Below are 20,150 nucleotides of genomic sequence, written 5' to 3' on the forward strand. Positions count from 1 at the left end.
CAAAGCATTTCTCATTCACATCATTGACTTCCAGCAATAAATATCAACAACACCAAATTAGTACTCTCAAGACTGGACTATTGTAAGTCAATTCTGTCTGGTTCATCTCAATATCTAGTCCAGAAACTTCAAAACACAGCTGCTCAGATCATACTTAGAGTACCATGATCTGAGCACACCTCCCCACTGCTCTATACCCTACACTGGCTATCCATTCGATCCAGAATCAAACACTATTTTTTTTCTCTGTGCTACGTTTCATTGATGGACTCCAGTCCAACATACCTATCCAACCTCACCCATGTGTACACACCAGCAAGATACTTACGCCCCTCTTATGACTTTCGTATACTCATTGTTCCCACTATGAAAACTAAGTCATATGGACAGCATTCTTTTGCATACCAGGGCCCAGTAATGTGGAATGAATTGTCCACTGAACTTAGACACAAAGACACAGTGATCCCATTCAAGAGTGCTCTCAAAACTCACTTATTTCAACTGCAAGAACTTAAAGATCTAATAATGTTTCCTATCTTAAATATCTTAAGCATGTTTTTTTTGTTTTCTAATTTCGTGGTGTTTGTTTTTGTAATCATATCATTATATATGTTTTTTTTATCTTATAGGTGTTGTCTAATGTTGTAAAGCGATTAGAGCTTCTAAAGATTAGGCGCTATATAAAGTCCTAATTATTATTATTATTATTATCCTGTTATAGTATATATATATATATATATATATATATATATATATATATATATATATATATATATATATATATATATATATATATATATATATATAGTTTCCTACAGCCACTACAGACTTGCTTGCACATACATATAAAACAATAGCCAGAACTATTGTGAAGTCGCATTGACTACCCATGTAAATAATAATAATAATAATAATAATAATAATACTTTATTTATAGAGGTTGACTCATTAGTCAAGGACTATTCTCCCTAGACGCCCTCTTAAGGAGAGCATAACAATGCACATTATATGAAGATGGCAATAATTACTGTTTATTTTAACATGTTTAGTATTAAAATACTAAATTCCATTATCTGTTAGAAACACATACATGCTCATGATATCTTTTCTTAAAGACTCTAATATTTTCAGCAGATTTTACATGTAGTGGAAGCTTATTCCACAGAACTGTACCAGAGTATTGAAAACTCTTTTTAAATTACTCTGTTCTTGGTTCTGGTATTAGAATGTTTCCATGTGATATTGATCTCAACTGGTATTGTGTTGAAAAAGGCCTGAATAAGTCTTGAAGATACTCTGGTGCAGTTCCATGTAGACATTTATATAAAAGAACTGCCTTGTGAAAATCTATCCTGTCATATATTGTGAACCATTTGAGTTCTGTAAATAATGCTTTTGAGGGATGATCAACAGATGCATCTAAAATTACATGTGCTGCTCGTTTCTGAAGTTTATAAATCCTGTCAAGCTCAGATTTAGCATAGTTTCCCCATACATTAGAACAATAATCCATTGTTGGAAGAATATATGACTTGTAGTATAGATTGCGAGTTTCCATAGGTAAATATTTCTTGATTCTGCTGAGAAGAGCAATTTTGGATGACAGTGTTTTACAAAGCTTATCAATATGGTCATTCCATAATAAATTATTATCTACAGATACACCTACAAGCCTTTCATGTTTGACATTTTCTAATGGATGATTATTTATTGCAAGAGACAGTTTTGGGTTCCCTGACTTGTGTAGCTTTTGTGAAGTCCCCAAAATCATACATTTTGTTTTACCTTCATTAATTACCATCCTATTTTGTTGTGCCCAGTTTTGGACTCTGATAAGGTCTGAGTTTAATTTCATTTGGATAACTTCAGTATCAGAACTAGATGTATACAAGGTTGCATCATCTGCAAACAAATCTGTGTTTGTGGATTCATTATTTAATGGTAGATCATTGATATAGATAAGGAAGAGGAGAGGGCCGAGAACTGAGCCTTGAGGGACTCCTGAATGAATAGTGCGAGTTTGAGAGCTAATATTGCCAATGCTTACTTGTTGAGACCTTTGGTTTAGGTATGATCTAAACCAGTTTAAAGAAGGATTGTCAAACCTGTAACAGTTCAACTTTTGCAGCAGAATTTCATGATCAACAAGATCAAAGGCTTTCTTGAAGTCAAGGAAAACAATCCCAGTCATATGTCCATTATCCATTTCCTTCAGCCAAAGATCAATTAATTTGGTAAGTTCTGTTTGGCACGAGTGGTACTTTCTAAATTATGATTGAGCTTTATGAAATAGAGAGTATGTTTCAAAAAATGTATAGACCTGAATGGCTACATGCTTTTCAAACAGTTTTGACAATACAGGTAGAATTGATATTGGTCTGTAATTTCCTGGATCCTCCTTTTCTCCTTTCTTAAAGATAGGTGTAACCTTTGCACATGTCAATGTTTCTGGAAAATTACCACTCATTATACTTAAATTTATGATATGCATTAGTGACTTTGTTATTACTGGTGCAGCAATTTAAGAATTCGTGGACCAATACCATCCAATCCAGAGGATTTATTAATATTAACTTTAATTAGCATATCAAAAACATCAGCTTCACTAACATTAGCTATTGAAAAATAATTATCATCAGGAATTTTAGCTCTTATAAATAACAGAAGAGCATCAAGTTCAATTGGGATGTTAGTCTGGTTCTGAATACTCTTACTGGAGATGCTTATGAAGAAATTGTTGAACATTTCCACAATGTCTTGTACAGATGTTGCTATATCATCATTTTGCTCAAGTCTAGGGGGGAAGACAACTGTTTTTGGCTGGGTTCAGCTCTTTTAGATGCTTCCACAATGTTTTGGTACTCTTACTTTCATTAATAACCTGTTTATAGTAGTTCTCTTTTGCCTTATCTATCAGGTACTTAGTTTTATTTCTCCACTTTCTATAGCTTTTCATGTCTTTTTTCTTGTGGAAATTATCTCTTAGGTGCCTAGCCTCATTGATCTCAGGGGTAATCCACTTGGGTGTAATTTGGTGTTTAACCCTTTTTGTTTTAATTGGGGCATGCTTGTCTAAGGCTGCATTGAACATCTGATACCATTTGTCCAAGGCAGTGTTGACATCAGCTATAGTGCAGACTGATTGGAAGGGTTTGCAAACTAAATCATTTAAGAACATTTCCTCATCAAACTGTTTGAAGTCCCTGTATTGTATTTCAATGTGTTGGCCATTTTTAGATGTTTTCGGAACATGTCTAGTTATACAGACTGGGTAGTGGTCACTCAGTGCATACACTGGTACCTTAATTTCACTTACGTTTTCAGGTTTATTAGTATAGACATGATCAATGATAGTAGCACTTTTATCCATTACTCTAGTTGGGGTGTTAATTAATTGAGTAAAGTTGTAAGTTTCAAAGCTACTTATCCATGTCAATGGTGGAGTTTTCATGTAGTCAATGTTAAAATCACCTAATATGATAATTTCTAAATCTTCCTTAAGTAATGCTTTTTGAATTTGAACCTCAAATCTATCAATCCAATCAGCTGTGGAACTAGGTGGCCTGTAAACCGAACATAAGAGTATTGGCTTTGATTGGGCAAGGGTTACTTCGATCCAGATACTCTCTACCCCAACAGTCTCTAGATCAACACGTCTGTTATAACTAATGGAACTGTCTACATAGAGAAGAATACCCCCACCCCCCATGGATTCCCTATCTTTTCTTTCAAAGTTGAACCCCTGTATTTGGAGAGCCAAATCATCAGTATCATCAGAAAGAAAGGTTTCACACAGACCTAGAATATTGACTGATCGAGTTTGCTGTAATATTAACTTTATCTCATTCAGTTTTGGGATGATGTGTTGAATATTTAGGTTGATTACTTGCAGACCTCTTTTGAGGAGGCCAAATACATGACAATTTTGATCAGATTGATCTTCAGACAAGGTAGTATGCAATGTATTGTTTTTAGACTTGACAGATTTCTTTACATTGCCTTGATTATTTACATAAACATATGAAGAAGATAACATACAAGATCCATCTGTTGTACCATGACCACATGTAGTGAATATCTGAGAATGTTCAATATGAGACTGATTTACATACATACAAGAAGACATTGACATATTAGACACTTGGGGGGCCTCAGAGGGAGAAGTAACTTGAACAGTATCACATAGTTGTTTACATGTTAACAAGTTGCACTTTGTACACAAATCAGATAGTGCCTGAAACCTGTTTATAGAATTATAAGTATTACATTGAAAAGTATACACATATTCTAATGCATTTTGTTGCTGGATATGTGTTGCATAGGCCTGTACATCACAGCCTTCTACCTACTGGTATGTGCACAACTTTTGCTTATGTCCTAGTTCGTTACAAAGATGGCAGCGAATCTGTTTTCCATGCAGACACCGCTGTGTTACATGACCTTGCTCTCCACAATACAAGCAGTTGTCTGACTCATGCCTAACCCCTTTTATAAGTCTTATATACTGGTCTATATTCCTAAGGAGCATGGCAGTACCTCTGTTGGACAAGTGGATTTGGTCTCGCTGGTATAAATGTTGGTTCACTTGATTGTCTTTGAAGAAGGTCCAGTATTGCGGAACAAAGAGTATTTAGAAATTTTCACACAACATTCTTAGGGTGTCATTTAGTTGAGTCATAAGTGCATCCCTTCTTGGCAGTAGACCTGAGATGATTATTTTACACTCCGCATTTTTGGACCTGATGGCATACAACAAACTTTCATAATCATCCTCAATGCCCTTCAAAGATTGGCCATTACTGTAATTATTGCCACCAATGAGAAGAAATACATAATACTGTTAAATGATGGCAAAGTCATAATTTTATAGGCATAACTTTGTCAACACAGGAAGAAAGAAAAGTTGGAAACATAGGATTATACTGCCATTTTGAGTGAATACTCCTCCAATTTGTAACATAGTTCTCCTAAAGTATTACGATTGGGTAACGTATTTAAAGAATGAGTATTTAGAATGGAGTAACTTTATGCAGAGATGAAAAGACAAAGTAACATTAATTGCTGTTCTAAACTCTGTTAAAAAACATGACAACAGAATTGTGATCTGCAGGTTAAATATAAATGTGAAGGCAAGTATAAAATTTTCCTCTCCTACATGATTACTGCTTTTCATCCCTAAAAATGTTAACATGTTTAAATTAGTGTGGAAAAATCAGATTTTCCACCAACATACTCAAAAACTGTTCAACAATGTTGACATTATCATACTTTGGACCTCTGCGTAGATTTCTTTCAATGCTAAAATCTACACAAGACTTCTAAACTGCTGGAATGCAAAACCAGATAGACTTAAATAAACTGGCAATGAAAGTGATAACATCTCACATTAGCTGTATTCTTACATCCCTTTTCTGAACAACAACTGGCTGAGATTGTCGTACTTACCCATCATCATTTCCAACAGCAATAACTTTATAGTCTGGGCTCCAACTGATCGCACTTCTGATGGGAAACTTAGTACCCTGAAAACAATCCAAATAAGCAGCATAACTTTCAGAAATAAGCTAAGTGTTTGCATTCACTTACTCTAACAGACAAACTACATAAAGTGAGGCTCAAGGGGGCCTTATATAGCCCACATGGAATTTTAATAAAATAATTTCTTTCCTTAGAAAATAATTGTCTAATTAATCATACTAAAGAAGAATTGGAACTGGAGTCATTATTCAAACTGTGGCTAAGCAGAATCATTTCCATCAAATGGAAAGCCATAATGAAAGAATAATTTCCATCAAATGGAAAGCCATAATGAATGTTGGATCACCTTTCCTAAAGAACTGAAATTCATTCAAATATGGTTTATCCCAGTCGGAAAATCCTCCTACAATATTTTTCCTGTAACATTTTTTCATTTCATATTGTATATAAGATGCCAAATTCACGTACTTTATTTCAAGGTGTTATTAAGTTACATTCTTTTTTCTCATTTTAATATTGGTCTAGTAGTTTTCTTTAATCAAACTTGGTTCTGCTGTTTAAAGTATTGTTGTTGTTGTTGTTGTTGTTGTTGTTGGGTTTAACGCCATTTTTCAGCACAAGATAGGCTATATATGGCGGCCAGTATTAATGGTGGAGGAAGAACCTGTGAAAACCCCGGAAAGAACCACCGACCCACGAGAAGCTACTGGCAAGCTTTCTCAAATGCCCACATTGGCTGAATCTTAGACTTGAACCACCACAGACAGAGGTGAGATGGCAGTGATCCATAACAAAAAGCGCTTTAGACCACTCGGCCACTCCTGTTTGGAGTAAAAGCCCAAACCAGGTTTTCCGTCATTTTGCTAAGGAAAGCCAGATCTTTGCTATAGGAACCATCCTGAACAAAATTAACCTTTTCGGAACATCCCTACAAAATATAAATAACATAGGCTAGTAATTCTGAAGAAATAGAATTTTGAAAAGCTCCTCCTTCTTGTTGCTACTGTATCAGTGGAAAAAATTTATTCTGAATGTCTAGTTCATAACAATGTATATGTAAAGTTTTATGAAAACCATCATTTCTGAATTTATAGACACTATATAGCAGAGATTTTCTACATATGCATTGCAATGTGCACATGGATAGTCTTTTCTCTCGTTTGTTATGTTTTTTATATATTCATTAGTCATGAAAATGAACATGGAAAAATTCAAATGGAAATCGTATTATGAATAATTTTGAAAAGCAGACCAATCACAATGCTTCCCACTCTTCTGGAAAAGTGTCATTGTTGAGAGTGTCCCTCTGTTCAGGCTGTTGGACAGGATGCATGGAGTCAATGTATGAAAACATCAGGTGTCTGAGTGCTAGCTGGCATAACATTCTTTATTCAGTACATTTTCAGTAAGATCTACTTGTGCTCCATTTTAATATGAAAAACTGGTCATTCTGAAGTATATATCTTGTTATATACTTCTACTAAATTTGTCTTTCGTAACTATAAGATTAATTAAGTCAGATGTAGTAAATGTACATGGCATGCCCTGTCCTGTCCCTTCAATGGGGTGAGTGTAAGTCTGGTAACCACACAACAGCCGTATTATGTATTACTTTGATAGCAGCTGTCAATTGCTTTATATAGCAGTTTTTTAGCTTTGTTTATTATAAGCATTCTACATTTTTCTTGGTTCTGATAACCAAATACATGTCAATGCCATTTACTGAAATTATTGTCAATTTCTGAACTAGACAGTGACAATGTTCAAGTGTTAGTTCATGTTATTTAAATATTTCACAAGTATATGAATAATATTAAGGAATACATTTCCAAGGTAAAAGTGAATGTGTCAATATAACCATCCATTCCTGAGTAGCAATAACTACATTTTCAAGATGACTGCCTTGACAGCTGTATTTAATGTCAGAATGTATGACCAAACTGACTTCACGTGAAATCTTTCAGTGTTATCTTCACTATCGGCTGGGGAAATGCACTCTGTATTATGTTTTGTACTGCTGTGGTTTAAAAGAATCAAAATTACACTCTTCCTGGATTAAAATCTCATCATATGAATCTGAGCACAGGAAAAACGCTAATATTATTTGTTTTCACTGACAAAAATGCAAGAGTTATTTTTCCCTCTGACTGCACCAGGAACAACCATGAATACAAGTTTACATTTGGCATAAGTCTGAACTAAAGTAGGATCAATTTTTCATATACTCTGAACGCTAGAAGTATGTCACATTGCACTTTACAGGTGTGTAATTAACAAAATCCAGTAATTTTACATGATGTATACATAAATAGGTCGCTATTTGTTTTCATCAGTGTTCAAAAAAATACATTAACAGTCCTTTAACAAAGAAGGTACAAAATAGAGATTTCTTCAAAGTTAGCCCACTTTTGTGTGGATATGTGCAATAAAAACCCACTCCAAACTGTTGCCTAGCATATAGAATGAAACAATTGTTGAGACATTGTTACAATTTACTATTGTATATGCTTTTATATGTGCTGATGTCAACAATATCAAGCAATAGTACAATAATAAAGTCAGAAAGGTCAATAAAATGATACTGAAAATATCTGATGACTATACCAAATGTTTTAAAAAAATCAAGCGCAGATTGGATTTCTAGTTAATATTTATCCCTACTATACAAAACAGCATCAGGAGACAATACCTTGTTTCCATTTGTTTCCTCTATGATGTCATTGACTTTAATTGCTTCCTCTGTTAAATGGAATGGATCGTGCTCCAAGATGACACCATCCCCCACACTGTACAGAAAGTAGGTGCTCTTTGACCCAGACTCTGTAATGAGTTATAAATACACAGAGTATGATCACACATTCCCTTAAATGGTACAACACTACAAATCCCCTCAATGTACCATGGTCCCTCACAGTGGTACAACACTACAAATTCCCTCAATGTACCATGGTCCCTCACACAGTGGTACAACACTACAAATCCCCTCAATATATCATGGACCCTCACACATTGAGCATGGTCAAGGACCCCATTAAATGATGCAACACTACAAATCCCATCAATATGCCATGGACCCCATAAAATGATACAACACTACAAATCCCCTCAATATATTACAAGCCCCATAAAATGATACAACACTACAAATCCCCTCAATATATTACAAGCCCCATCAAATGATACAACACTACAAATCCCCTCAATATACTATGGACCCCATTAAATGATACAACACTACAAATCCCCTCAATATATTACAAGCCCCATAAAATGATACAACACTACAAATCCCCTCAATATACTATGGACCCCATTAAATGATACAACACTACAAATCCCCTCAATATATTACAAGCCCCATAAAATGATACAACACTACAAATCCCCTCAATATATTACAAGCCCCATAAAATGATGACATGGTCATGGACCTCATTAAACTGTCCAACACGAAAAATCCCATCGATATACTAAGGTCCTTCATACAAAGACAGAATGATCATGGACTCTACTAAAAGGTCCCATACTAAATATTCCCCTCAATGCACAGTGATCCCTCAATATGCATTGATCCCTTACAAAATGACAGCATGGTCATGGACACTATTAAATGGTCCAACACTACAACTCCCCTCAATATATCACATTCCTCATACAATACACATGGTCACTGGCTCCATTAAATGGCCCTATGCTACAAAACCCTTCAATATCCCATGATCCCTCATAAAATATCTGCATGGTCATGGACCCAATTAAATTGGTTACATTTAGTTCAATCATTGCCGCTTAATATATTTCAGTTGATTTTTTCTTTAACTGATGAAAAATAATTTTAATGAGGTGTCATATCATTAAATGTATTGTTCTGTGGTTATGTGTACAAACCTTACTTATTATAACACAATCTTGCTATAACATAACTCACTATAAGGTGGTCTTATAAAGCTGTATATATTTTTAAGCTTCCCATGAACCATGCTATAGAGACCACTGTAGTCACCTACAAAACTTTCACGGTTACAGGTCTATTTCAAGATAAAATCAGTCCACGTTTTTTTGTGGTCCTTCCGATGTACAATATATACTCTCACTATGGGTCTGTGCAGTTGAGGTCAACTTACAAGCAAATATAAACAGAATATCAATGTACTTTTGAACAATCTTGTTCTTGAAGAGGATGATTGTTTCTCCCAAATTTTATAAAATACAGCCATCTAGTTATAATATCATGTGCAACATTTTCTTTAAATATATTTCTAAAATTCAATGCATGGTTTAATTTATTTTTGGAAGTTTGAATTTTATGAGTATAAGACTACAAGAAACAGAGTAATCTGTATTTTAAAAAATTACAAACGAAAAGGACCATATTGAATTTCTTGATTCTTCTGTCTAAAAGTCTTTAACTTCTGACTTGTAAGTACTGCCTTTTGGGCATTAAAAATTAGGATTTTAATTGTGAAACAAAAGACAAAACAGAAATTATCCTTCCTTCTTTATTATGATCCAACATATTATATAATGGGTAGATTTTACAAAGTACTAATACTAACTTTTACATATCCAGTCTTTCAGTATCATTTCTAATGCATTGTATTCTATTAACCTTTGACGTGTTTAATCCATAAAAAGGAAACACAAAAACAATTACTTCAATTAGTTTTAAATAAATTTTGTAAACCTTTACAGCAGCAAGAATAACTGATGACATATTTTTAAATAAAAATGATATTTATTGAATTTTTAACAAATTATTTAAGTAGTCCCCTAATGTAAACATGTCATATTTATCCACCTATAAGACCAGAAGCTTGTCACCCCAATAGGTTGAGGCAGTCTTATCATCGGAAATTATACATTGTTATTAGACAGCTACTAAAAATTGCCTAAGAGTCTAGGATGAGCTTATCTTCCAGGATAGACTGAACATGAAAGAAATATGAAATATGGCTGTCATAATAATTCAATGGTTCTCACCTTTAGCTGGACATGGAGGACCCCATGCCACAACATAAACAGTTCTTCTGTGATATGTGGTGGAAATATTTGGAGGTCTGTGAGAAAGAAGCAAATTTATTTTAGTACATAGTGATCTACAAAGGTTGACCACGAATTTCGGCATTTTATTAAAGTGGTCAGTACAAAAAAGTTTATATTACAACAGCAATACTGGGACAAAATTATCTGGTAAGTCTGTAGGAAAGACTGGCTTAAAGTGGGGCAGGTTTAAAAAAGTTCACTTTCATTGCGTACCATCCACATTTTTCTAGATTAATTAAAAAATATGTTTTGATTCATGCATAAAGTACCAAAGATATAAATAATTTTAAAAATGCATAAAGGACTATTTAATATGTCAACCTAAACAACTCCGTTAATCCTATTCATCAGTGGAGACTCATTTTCACTGGTACAATTATTTCAGTGCTGGAATCCAAAAACCTGTAAGATAGCAAATTGTTCAGTAAATGATGTTTCTCCTATAATACCTACCTGATCACATTATATTGTGATAACTTTCTTTGTTACCTTTGAATTCTTCCTTCCCGTAATAACAGAAAAACATCTTCCTGTCTATACATAGACAATGGGAAGCAACTCTTACAGGTTAACTCCCCTCTCTACCCACTAGGTGACTACCATGATACCAGTTTTTGCTCAAGTGACAACTAAATGGATGCTTGCACTGCTGGTAAGGGTAAGAGGTATTATTTGTAATATGATGAGGTAAGTATTACAGGCAAATATATTAGCCGAGAACATTACACTAGGTAACAGGTAAATGGAGGAAGCAATGCTGATCACCCTATCTCTACCTGTGTCACCCATGAGAATCATGATTGCTCTACTAACAGATGAAATTCTCCTAATATTAGTTTAGCACAATGAGACCTTAGTTACACACTTGCATGGAGAGTCAACCTTCTCAAGTTCTTTATCTCAGAGCTTTAGCATTGCAGAAGCAAACCTTAAATCTGACTGGTCCGGTGGTGGCAGCAAAGATGGCCACCAGACCCAACAAAATCTATCAACACAGCCTATTAGCTTTGCTAGACTGACCAGTGAAATTTTGTAGGTATGAAGATTTCAATATTCATCTTCTTAACTGTGGATAAGGGTCACGGGTAAAGTGACCCTAGGCTGTCTTGCTTATGTGATTAGGAGAATAGGTTGTCGTTCATATGGGGAGCCAACCATCATTACCTATTAAGATACCCAAAGTGGAGGTGGGATGCTCAGCATTTCCTCCTCCTATTACTTATTCTCCTAACATATTGTCACAAGGGGAACATATTCAAAGGAGAAAGCAAATTTTAAGTAAATTATGTTTCTCTGAGAATACTTATCCAATCACATTACTTAAAATCCCTCCCAGCCACCCTGCTATGCAACATCCTTGTTAGTATCTCGCCTAGCTAAAAAGCTAGTGTCACCTGGTGGTGCCAAGGTGAGGTATTATGCAAAAGTTATTGCTTTTTTTCTATTTGAAATAGACAGGAAAAGACAATTTTTGATTATTTTTGTCATTTAGTAGGGCAAGATTAGTGAGGTAGCAGGATAATATTATAGACTATGGTTTGAACTTCTGCATTCATTTAGTTGACCTTTCTACTGAAACAACACACAGAAGGGAAAAACAAGCATAAATTAACAATGCTGCATGTGAATAACTCACCAAAGCCAACTCCATTACAAACCAAGCAAACAATAAAGTCAAAGTTGCACTAACTCGTAATGACCTTACAAAGGTCATTGATAGCACGGTGTGATGTAGACTTACAAGAATGATCTTCCCAAAAGTTGAGAAAATCACTAAAATTTGGCAGGAAGTGTAAAAAGAATGTATACAACCTGCAGCTGAACTATTAATTCACACAATAAATCAAAACAAACATTGGATGATTCAAATAAAACACAAAAATGGCTTGGATTGTCAAAAGATAAACTGTACAATGTTACCAGTACAGCTGCAAAGCTAAAAACTGGCGCAAATTGTAAGCTTTAATATCCAATCTATCAACAGAAAGCATTACTCAATATCATAAATACCTAAAGATGCTGCCAGGATTTCATCTAAAAGGGGGAGCTCCAGCCCTTGTCTCCAAAATAAGCGGGGCGTAGAATTTAAAAAAAGATGGGAAACGACCGTAGTTCAATATTCACAAAATACTTAAAATATCTGACCTTCTTTCTTCCTGCTCCACTCTGTTAGTGCGATACTAAAATCAAAATTCTTAAAAGATAACTCCTTTAGTAGTATAAACATTGATATGTTGACTGTTTCCAAGCTTAACTACAGTGTCTGCAGTGTGGCCATTTATAGTCATGTCTAGCACTAGGGCATCATGCCACAGACATTTTAGCATCATGTCCCACCCAGTCACATTATACTGACACCAGACTGACCAGTCTTAACACCAACCTCTTAATGCTGAGCACCAAGAAAGGCAGCGGCTAGCACTATTTTAAAAGTTTTTGGTATGACTCGACCAGGGCTCAAACCTGCAACGTTCCACATCCAAGGCGGATGCTCTAACCATTTTGCCACAGGAAAAGTGTCTCCAAGTGTGTGAATTCATACAAATTTGCACAATTCAAGCTCTCACGTGCCCTGGCAGCATCTCTGTATATATGTGTGTGTGTGTGTGTGTATATCTGCTTATTATAAAGTTTTTACAGTTCTAAAAAAATATTCAAAAAAGCATGGATTGATAAACAGATATATAAATACAACTGAATTTATTGAATGAAACAATAGTGAATTATTACTTTGTTGACAGAACATCGTAGATTCCAACTCTTCCATCATCTGTTCCATATGCAAGAAGCCCTTCCTTCACTGGATGCCAGCTAAGCTGAAAGAGGAAGCAACATATTTGTGAAGAAAACATTTTATCTCTCAAGACCTAAGACTGTAATCAATGGTTCCAAACAACTAGTTTACTTCACACTTTTGATAAAATGAATTAAACACATTATTGATATGGGATACTTTCATTCCAGGGCTGGATAATGATGGTTTTCTGATTGCCTGGGGCAAATAAAACAAGTTCAGAATTTTATTTATATCCCACTTGTTTAACCAGGAAAGTGACTTTAAGGGGAAGCCTAATGGCAGAACTATCATTAACAGCAACAAGGCAAAGGAATAAAGTCTTCCATGGAAATCATTTACAGAATAATACAGCTTGATTTACATGCTAAAAAATCTGGTCTCATTGGTCAACTATTTCTAATTTATGGAAAAAGCAAATTTCATAGCCAATCAAAACAATCACTCAAACTGGCTTTAAGTTTCAAAAATTAAAAATAGCCATTGAAATTATTTCATGTGTAGAACAATGGCAGTAGATTAAAGTATATTATAATAATAATGGAACATGAAGACTGTCAAAAACATTGAGAAAAATATGAAAAAACCTGCTGAGAAATGACAGAACTGACATCAGTGATTGACAATGATAAATCATATACACCACTCCCTCGATAACTCGCGCACATCGGGGTCCAGAAACATCGACCGCACTATAAGTGAGGCGCGAGTTATCGAGGGACCTATAAAATAAGCCCAAAACCAATAAAGTGATTGACGACATAATGGAGAAATGGGGGGGGGGGTTTGGCAGATTATACTGTTGAATACTCGCTTTATAATCGTTCTGAGATTAAATGTTAATAAATATCTCTTCATAACAGTGTACTTTATTATTTCCTCATAGGACAACATTAATTTCAGGATAAATTACAGTATATTGAGGCGATCATCGAAAACATTATTCCACGTGGTTTCCGTTCGCTTAGCATGTGTACCACTTCACACATTATGTACTACGTCACTAATTTTTATGCTGAATTGGATACATTCTAGTTTTATTGTTTGATCCAAATTAGACGTTTTTTTATATACAAAAGATTGACTCTTTTCGAGAAACAGTGTCGATCGAACGATAGATAGATAAATATTTTTAAATGTGATAGAAGTAAAATGGAAAACAAAAACAATAAGGGTTAATCAGTACAGACATATTTAATTGGTCTACAAATTTAAAACAATGTAAATTAGAACAAGTTAATACTTGCTGTTTGTACCATGCTTGACAAATATCAATTCACTTTTTGAAAAAATCAGTTATTTGTGTGTGTGTGAGTGTTACTCTTTGGTTTCTCTGCCACCGAGCAAAATCCCTCAGATTTCTCAACTGCATGAGCTTTACGTAGTCAACATTTTGGCTCTCCAGCCACCTTATGGCAACCACCTTATGGCAATATCAAAATATCTGATTGCTTCCTGTGCCGAGGGCCCACCCCCACGGGTGCAACATCTGCGTCTGCATCACTTTCAACACTTGTGTTACTCCAGTTAGAATCGTCTTCTGCTGCAAATTTGTTCGCTATAGAAATAATTATAGTTTCATCAGACATGTATTTGGCTGTGGGGCAATCATTGTCAGCACAAATCCACTCCTCCATATCAAGAGAAACGCCCGTCTCAGGACCATGAGTCTGTATGAATTTCTCCCAAACAGCCTCGGCATTAATGACATCAGTTTCACTGAAACATTCGAAGTCACTATCATCGTCGTTGTCTCTGTTACTGTTTTGCTTTATGTCAAAGGCAGCTCCAAGACCCTTAATCCAGCACCCGAGGTCTCTTGTAATTGATTTTTTTTTTAATGCAACAAACACTTCCCCAAGTTGTTGATCAAAACAAAGCCGGCATGTACATGTAATTAGGTTCTCACAGAAGTACTCACGGGTTTCGATGTGACGGTCAATTGACTCTTTTCATGTTTTCAATGAACATAATATGTTGTGATTATAATGTTTACACTGAAACAGAATTAAAGGATTAGAACGTGGCTTTCACACAGGAAGACGTTTGTTTATTTCATTCTCTGTTGCCACCTGTTAGCATTTACCAGAAGTTTTCATTGATAGCTATTTCACCAGACTGTTTATTTACAGTATACTGACAACTATTTATCATAAAAACTTACATAATATATGATATCTTTAAACAGAGGTCTCGCTAGGATATTAAAACTGGGTCTTTCTGCCTCTGAAGTCAATCACTAAATATCGGTACATTTTCTCACTCGGCCGCTAGTCAAAGCCTTTGAACTAGCCGCCTAGCTCTTGCATCATGTTTTTTTTTTTTTTAATGTACTCTTATAAAATGGCAACAGTACATCAAAGAGTCTTTCAGTCACTGAATTCTGTCATTGTAAATATCAGCACAGTTAACTGATCAACACATTTTCCCACAAAGCAGGTGGCTGAAACAGGACCAGCAAATCTTTGAATTTTCCCGCGAACCTATTACATGCGTATGGAGGACTCCCGCCTCAGTGATTTTCTGGGTCCCAGATCAAAAATTGGCGTCCAAATACGCGTAATTAAGCATTTTCGAGATCTCTGAAATTAATTCTTTTTTAGAACTTGCAAATTTCAAAATATGGATTATATTTTTACGGGCATTAATCACCATTTTCGATGATAAAACGAGCAATGTATCAAGGTTTAATTTATCAATTCTTATCGTAATTTTTTCATGTTCAGCATATTTTAAAGACATTTTAAATACATTTTCTCTGGAAAAAATCGGGAGCCAAGATGGACACCGCATTATAAGCGGGATCGCGAGTTATCCGGGCGCGAGTTAACGAGGGAGCGGTGTACACATCTTTTATATCACAAGGAGGACAATACTAAGTAAGATGGAGATGATACACAAGAGACACAACATTAAAATATATTTGACAAAATGTTCCAATCTTTCAAAACACTTGTTAAATATTGGGTTGCTTTTCAATTCTGTTCACATTTTGAAAGCTGTTTAACTCCTATACCACTTTAGGCTAAATTAGATAGACATTACAATGACAGTTTGTGGACTAGTGAAGGCACCATTTGCTTTCCATGGTCTTATTACTTACAGTGCCCCTTCTGCATTGGCATATTGCCTCTCTATCATATTATTCAGAGTGTCCCATACAAATTAGCATACCGTCTCTGTATCATATTGCTCATCATGCTGTGGGACTCTGGGTGGTTGAGTAGTCTAAAGTGCTTTCTTTAATGATCACTGCAGCTGCCATCTCACATCTGCCCACATGGGTTTAAGTCCCAAAGTTCGGCCAATATGGGTAAGGTATGTGAGAAACATTGCCAGTTGCATCCCATGGATCAGTGGTTTTACTGGGGTTTTCCCCAATATGAATAGCCTAACTTGTGCTGAGAAATGGCATTAAACCCCAAAACAACAACAAATCACAGTGTCCCTTCAGGACTGACATGTTGTCCCAGCACTGCGTTACTCACAGTGCCTCTTCTGGATTGGCACATTGTCTCTATCTTATTACCCACAGCGCTCCTTCAGGATTGGCACATTGTCTCTATCATATTACCCACAGCACTCCTTCAAGATTGACACACTGTCTCTATCATATTACCCAGAGCGCTCCTTCAGGATTGGCACAATGTCATTATCATGTTACCCACTGCGCCCCTTCTGGGTTGGAACGCTGTCTCTATCATATTACCCACAGCACCCATTCTGGACTGGCACACTGTCTCTATCATACTACCCACAGCACCCCTTCTGGATTGGCACACTGTCTCTATCATATTACCCACAGCACCCATTCTGGACTGGCACACTGTCTCTATCATACTACCCACAGCACCCCTTCTGGATTGGCACACTGTCTCTATCATATTACTCACAGTGTCCCTTCTGGATTAGTATACTGTCTTTGTTATCATATTACAGTGCACAGTCAGACACATAACAAAATGGCATGCTAAGTTTGTGAATTCCTGACCAACAACTAAAAACTGTTGCAGACGAAAATGGATAGAATGGAAAGAATAAATCATCTATTAACAGAAGGTATATGCTTGGGGCAAGAAATTTTTCAAAGCTTGTTGTAGATGTTACTGACAACTAGTTTTAGCAGAAGACTTAATACTAAAAAATGTTTACAAGCTGTACAATTTAGAATTAGAGCAACTTGCTGTTGGAAAGTTTTAATATATAAAAAGTACTCATATCTGAGAACTTTTAAATGTTTTAATGATACTCAAAGCCATGAGGACATGTAAACTATTGTTTAATCATGGTGCAATGCTTGAAATAGTCAAACTCTGTAATATCTAGTGGCAGCAAATATAAATAAGTTTCAGAGATAACTTTGAGTTAAATTTGATAAATAATTTTAACAAGGTACATTTTTATAACCAGATATGTATTGTCTTCTGCATCATTACATGGAATTGTGGCCATGTTTATAAGCATTTCACACTTTATGCCATGTTTATAAGCATTTCACACTTTATGCCATGTTTATAAGCATTTCACACTTTATGCCATGTTTGGGCTACATGCACCTTTTCTTTCTGGAACACTATACTGTAGGTTTCTTTGACACTTACAGCTGTGACCTTGGACTTGATACCTTGCCAGAACACTGTGACATCATTTCCCCCTGATGAATTCAGGTTCATTACCCGAATGATAGCATCTCCAACACCCATGGCCAACCGACCTGTATAATACATATATGTATCTGACTTGGGTAACACAAATTGCAAAAACAAAGGAAAAGTATAAAAAGCACGTACTGGTCTGATAAGTTCAATTCATTATCTAGTGTACCATAGATGACCGACTCTCTGGAATTTTCTTCTCCAGATTCGACTCCTAATCAACTTAATTTATTACCTATTATTTAAAACTATTTTCTTTATTAAATTTTGTGTTTTCTATTAAATTTATGTTTTCAAGCTCAGAGAAGCTTCAATAATTGCTAAATTATGCATTTCTGCATATTCCTTTGTTGTCAGAAATTTTGTTTAAACCATTTATCCAACCTACAAAATGTTACACTCATAGACATAAGCAACATGGAGAAAAATTTGCATTCAATGACACAAGCCAAAACATATTCATATGCTGAATGAATCACCATCAGATTTTTTTAAAAAATGATTGTTTATTTTGGCAATCATTAACATCAACACAGATTTGTCTCAAACTAACTTTGTCTTAGCAATCAATTTCAGCATTCTCCAGAGCTTTACTGTAAACAAGTTTTACTGTGTATAACTGTACCTATATCTACCAATTCATTATCAGCACAGCAATTAGTGTGAACCTGCTAGTCTGATGCGGGTTATTTTCTGTCTAGGTCTACAAAAACATTTAAATACCTGGTCCCTGTGGTCAGCTCAAAAAATGTTATAAGCTTACTGAAATCAAATACTAATGACCAATAAATGTTCTGGAGGACCAGGAACTTGTTAAAGTTGCTGGTCCTTCAAACCTGGCAAATATTTTGGAAATGGAGAACAATATACATCATACACTTAAAAGTGCAAGCTGCATAGACCCAAATCTACCATCACCCTAGGCACTAGTAGATCTGGGTTAACTCCATCACACTTTAAGAAACATGACAAAAGAAACAGTACAGACTGTATTCTTACTGTATTATGTGAAAACAGGTCTAAGCCTGTGTATCTATTAATCCAAAATTTAAATTCCTCTGAGCTGTTTAATCTAAAAATACCTGGTACCCAAAGAAGGAAATTGTTTTACAAATATAGTCAGTGCACTCTATTACTCAAAGAGTAAATTTGATACAAAATTCTAAATTGCATCTGTGAACAACTATTCCACATTAAAAGTGCCATCCCTAGGTATATTTAACTAATAATACCTTTTAATACCTGAATTATATCTAATAACAAATTTTCATTCACATCTTTATATTAAAGTTTGAAAAAGAATCAAACAGGAAACAATTTTCTGAAAATAAAATAAACAAGGAACATGAGAAAACTGAGAACCCTGTTTTTAATCCATACGTAATAGCAGCTGGATAGTTAAGTTTGTTGGACCTCAGGCCAGTGTAGTATAATACCTTGGCAATGTTCACTCTAAAAGATGTATAAATTCATTCTGATAAAATATTTCTTTCCTTCATCACCATGTTCAGCAATTTTTACTATAAACCTAAAATGTCTCTTCCAACATACAGTAATATTTTGAGGCAAAAGAACATGGCCACCATGGTAAATACTACACTAATACATAAGCACAGTTATCTCAGTTTTGTCAAGAGAATGATGTACAGTAATGCTTTTACTTCAAGATTTACCTGGATCAAGCGGCGATGTGTTCACTGCATAGACATATCCGCCTAGTGTGGGCAGTGAGTAGACAGCAGAACATGTTGTCAGGTCCCACAATACAATCTAATTACAGAGATGAAAATAATAATAATAATAATAATAATAATAATTATAATAACTGTTATTATCATCATGATCATACTTACATAAATAAGATGAATAGGTACAGAGTCCAATATCATAAGAAGAGATTTTATACATCAGTAAATCTTTTTAAAATAAAACACTGGCATTTTATTTAGTATTTAATGAAATGCAATTGTGAATTCCATTTTTAATGGATGTTATATTTCAAGTGCAGCAAAAACTAACCAATTAACTGATACTTAATTTGTGAATCCACCCCTGGTAACGAAGCACCAGTGTCATTGGACAGATCATCATTCATGTGATATTTTAATACATAACTTCTGTAACCACAAATTGTACAAAAGCAGATAAGAAACAAAAATAAATCAATGTGCAGACTAAAG

The 20,150-nt window shown here is 35.0% G+C and overlaps 1 protein-coding gene across 1 annotated transcript in view; it reads right to left on the reverse strand.

Annotated features, from left to right (window-relative positions):
• The window catches only part of LOC149798474 (gem-associated protein 5-like), a 374,140-nt gene that overhangs the window by 328,472 nt on the left and 25,518 nt on the right, over positions 1-20,150 (reverse strand). Inside the window, exons 6-11 of the mRNA XM_089963670.1 lie at positions 19,644-19,740; positions 17,917-18,029; positions 13,252-13,337; positions 10,459-10,535; positions 8,168-8,298; positions 5,446-5,522 (exon numbers count right to left, since the gene is read on the reverse strand). Of these exons, the coding sequence (XP_089819796.1) occupies positions 5,446-5,522; positions 8,168-8,298; positions 10,459-10,535; positions 13,252-13,337; positions 17,917-18,029; positions 19,644-19,740 (581 nt within the window). The remainder of the gene's footprint in view (positions 1-5,445; positions 5,523-8,167; positions 8,299-10,458; positions 10,536-13,251; positions 13,338-17,916; positions 18,030-19,643; positions 19,741-20,150) is intronic.

Source organism: Sinohyriopsis cumingii, chromosome 6, assembly GCF_028554795.1.
Source record: "Sinohyriopsis cumingii isolate HCF-2022 chromosome 6, ASM2855479v2, whole genome shotgun sequence".
NCBI lineage: Eukaryota > Metazoa > Mollusca > Bivalvia > Unionida > Unionidae > Sinohyriopsis > Sinohyriopsis cumingii.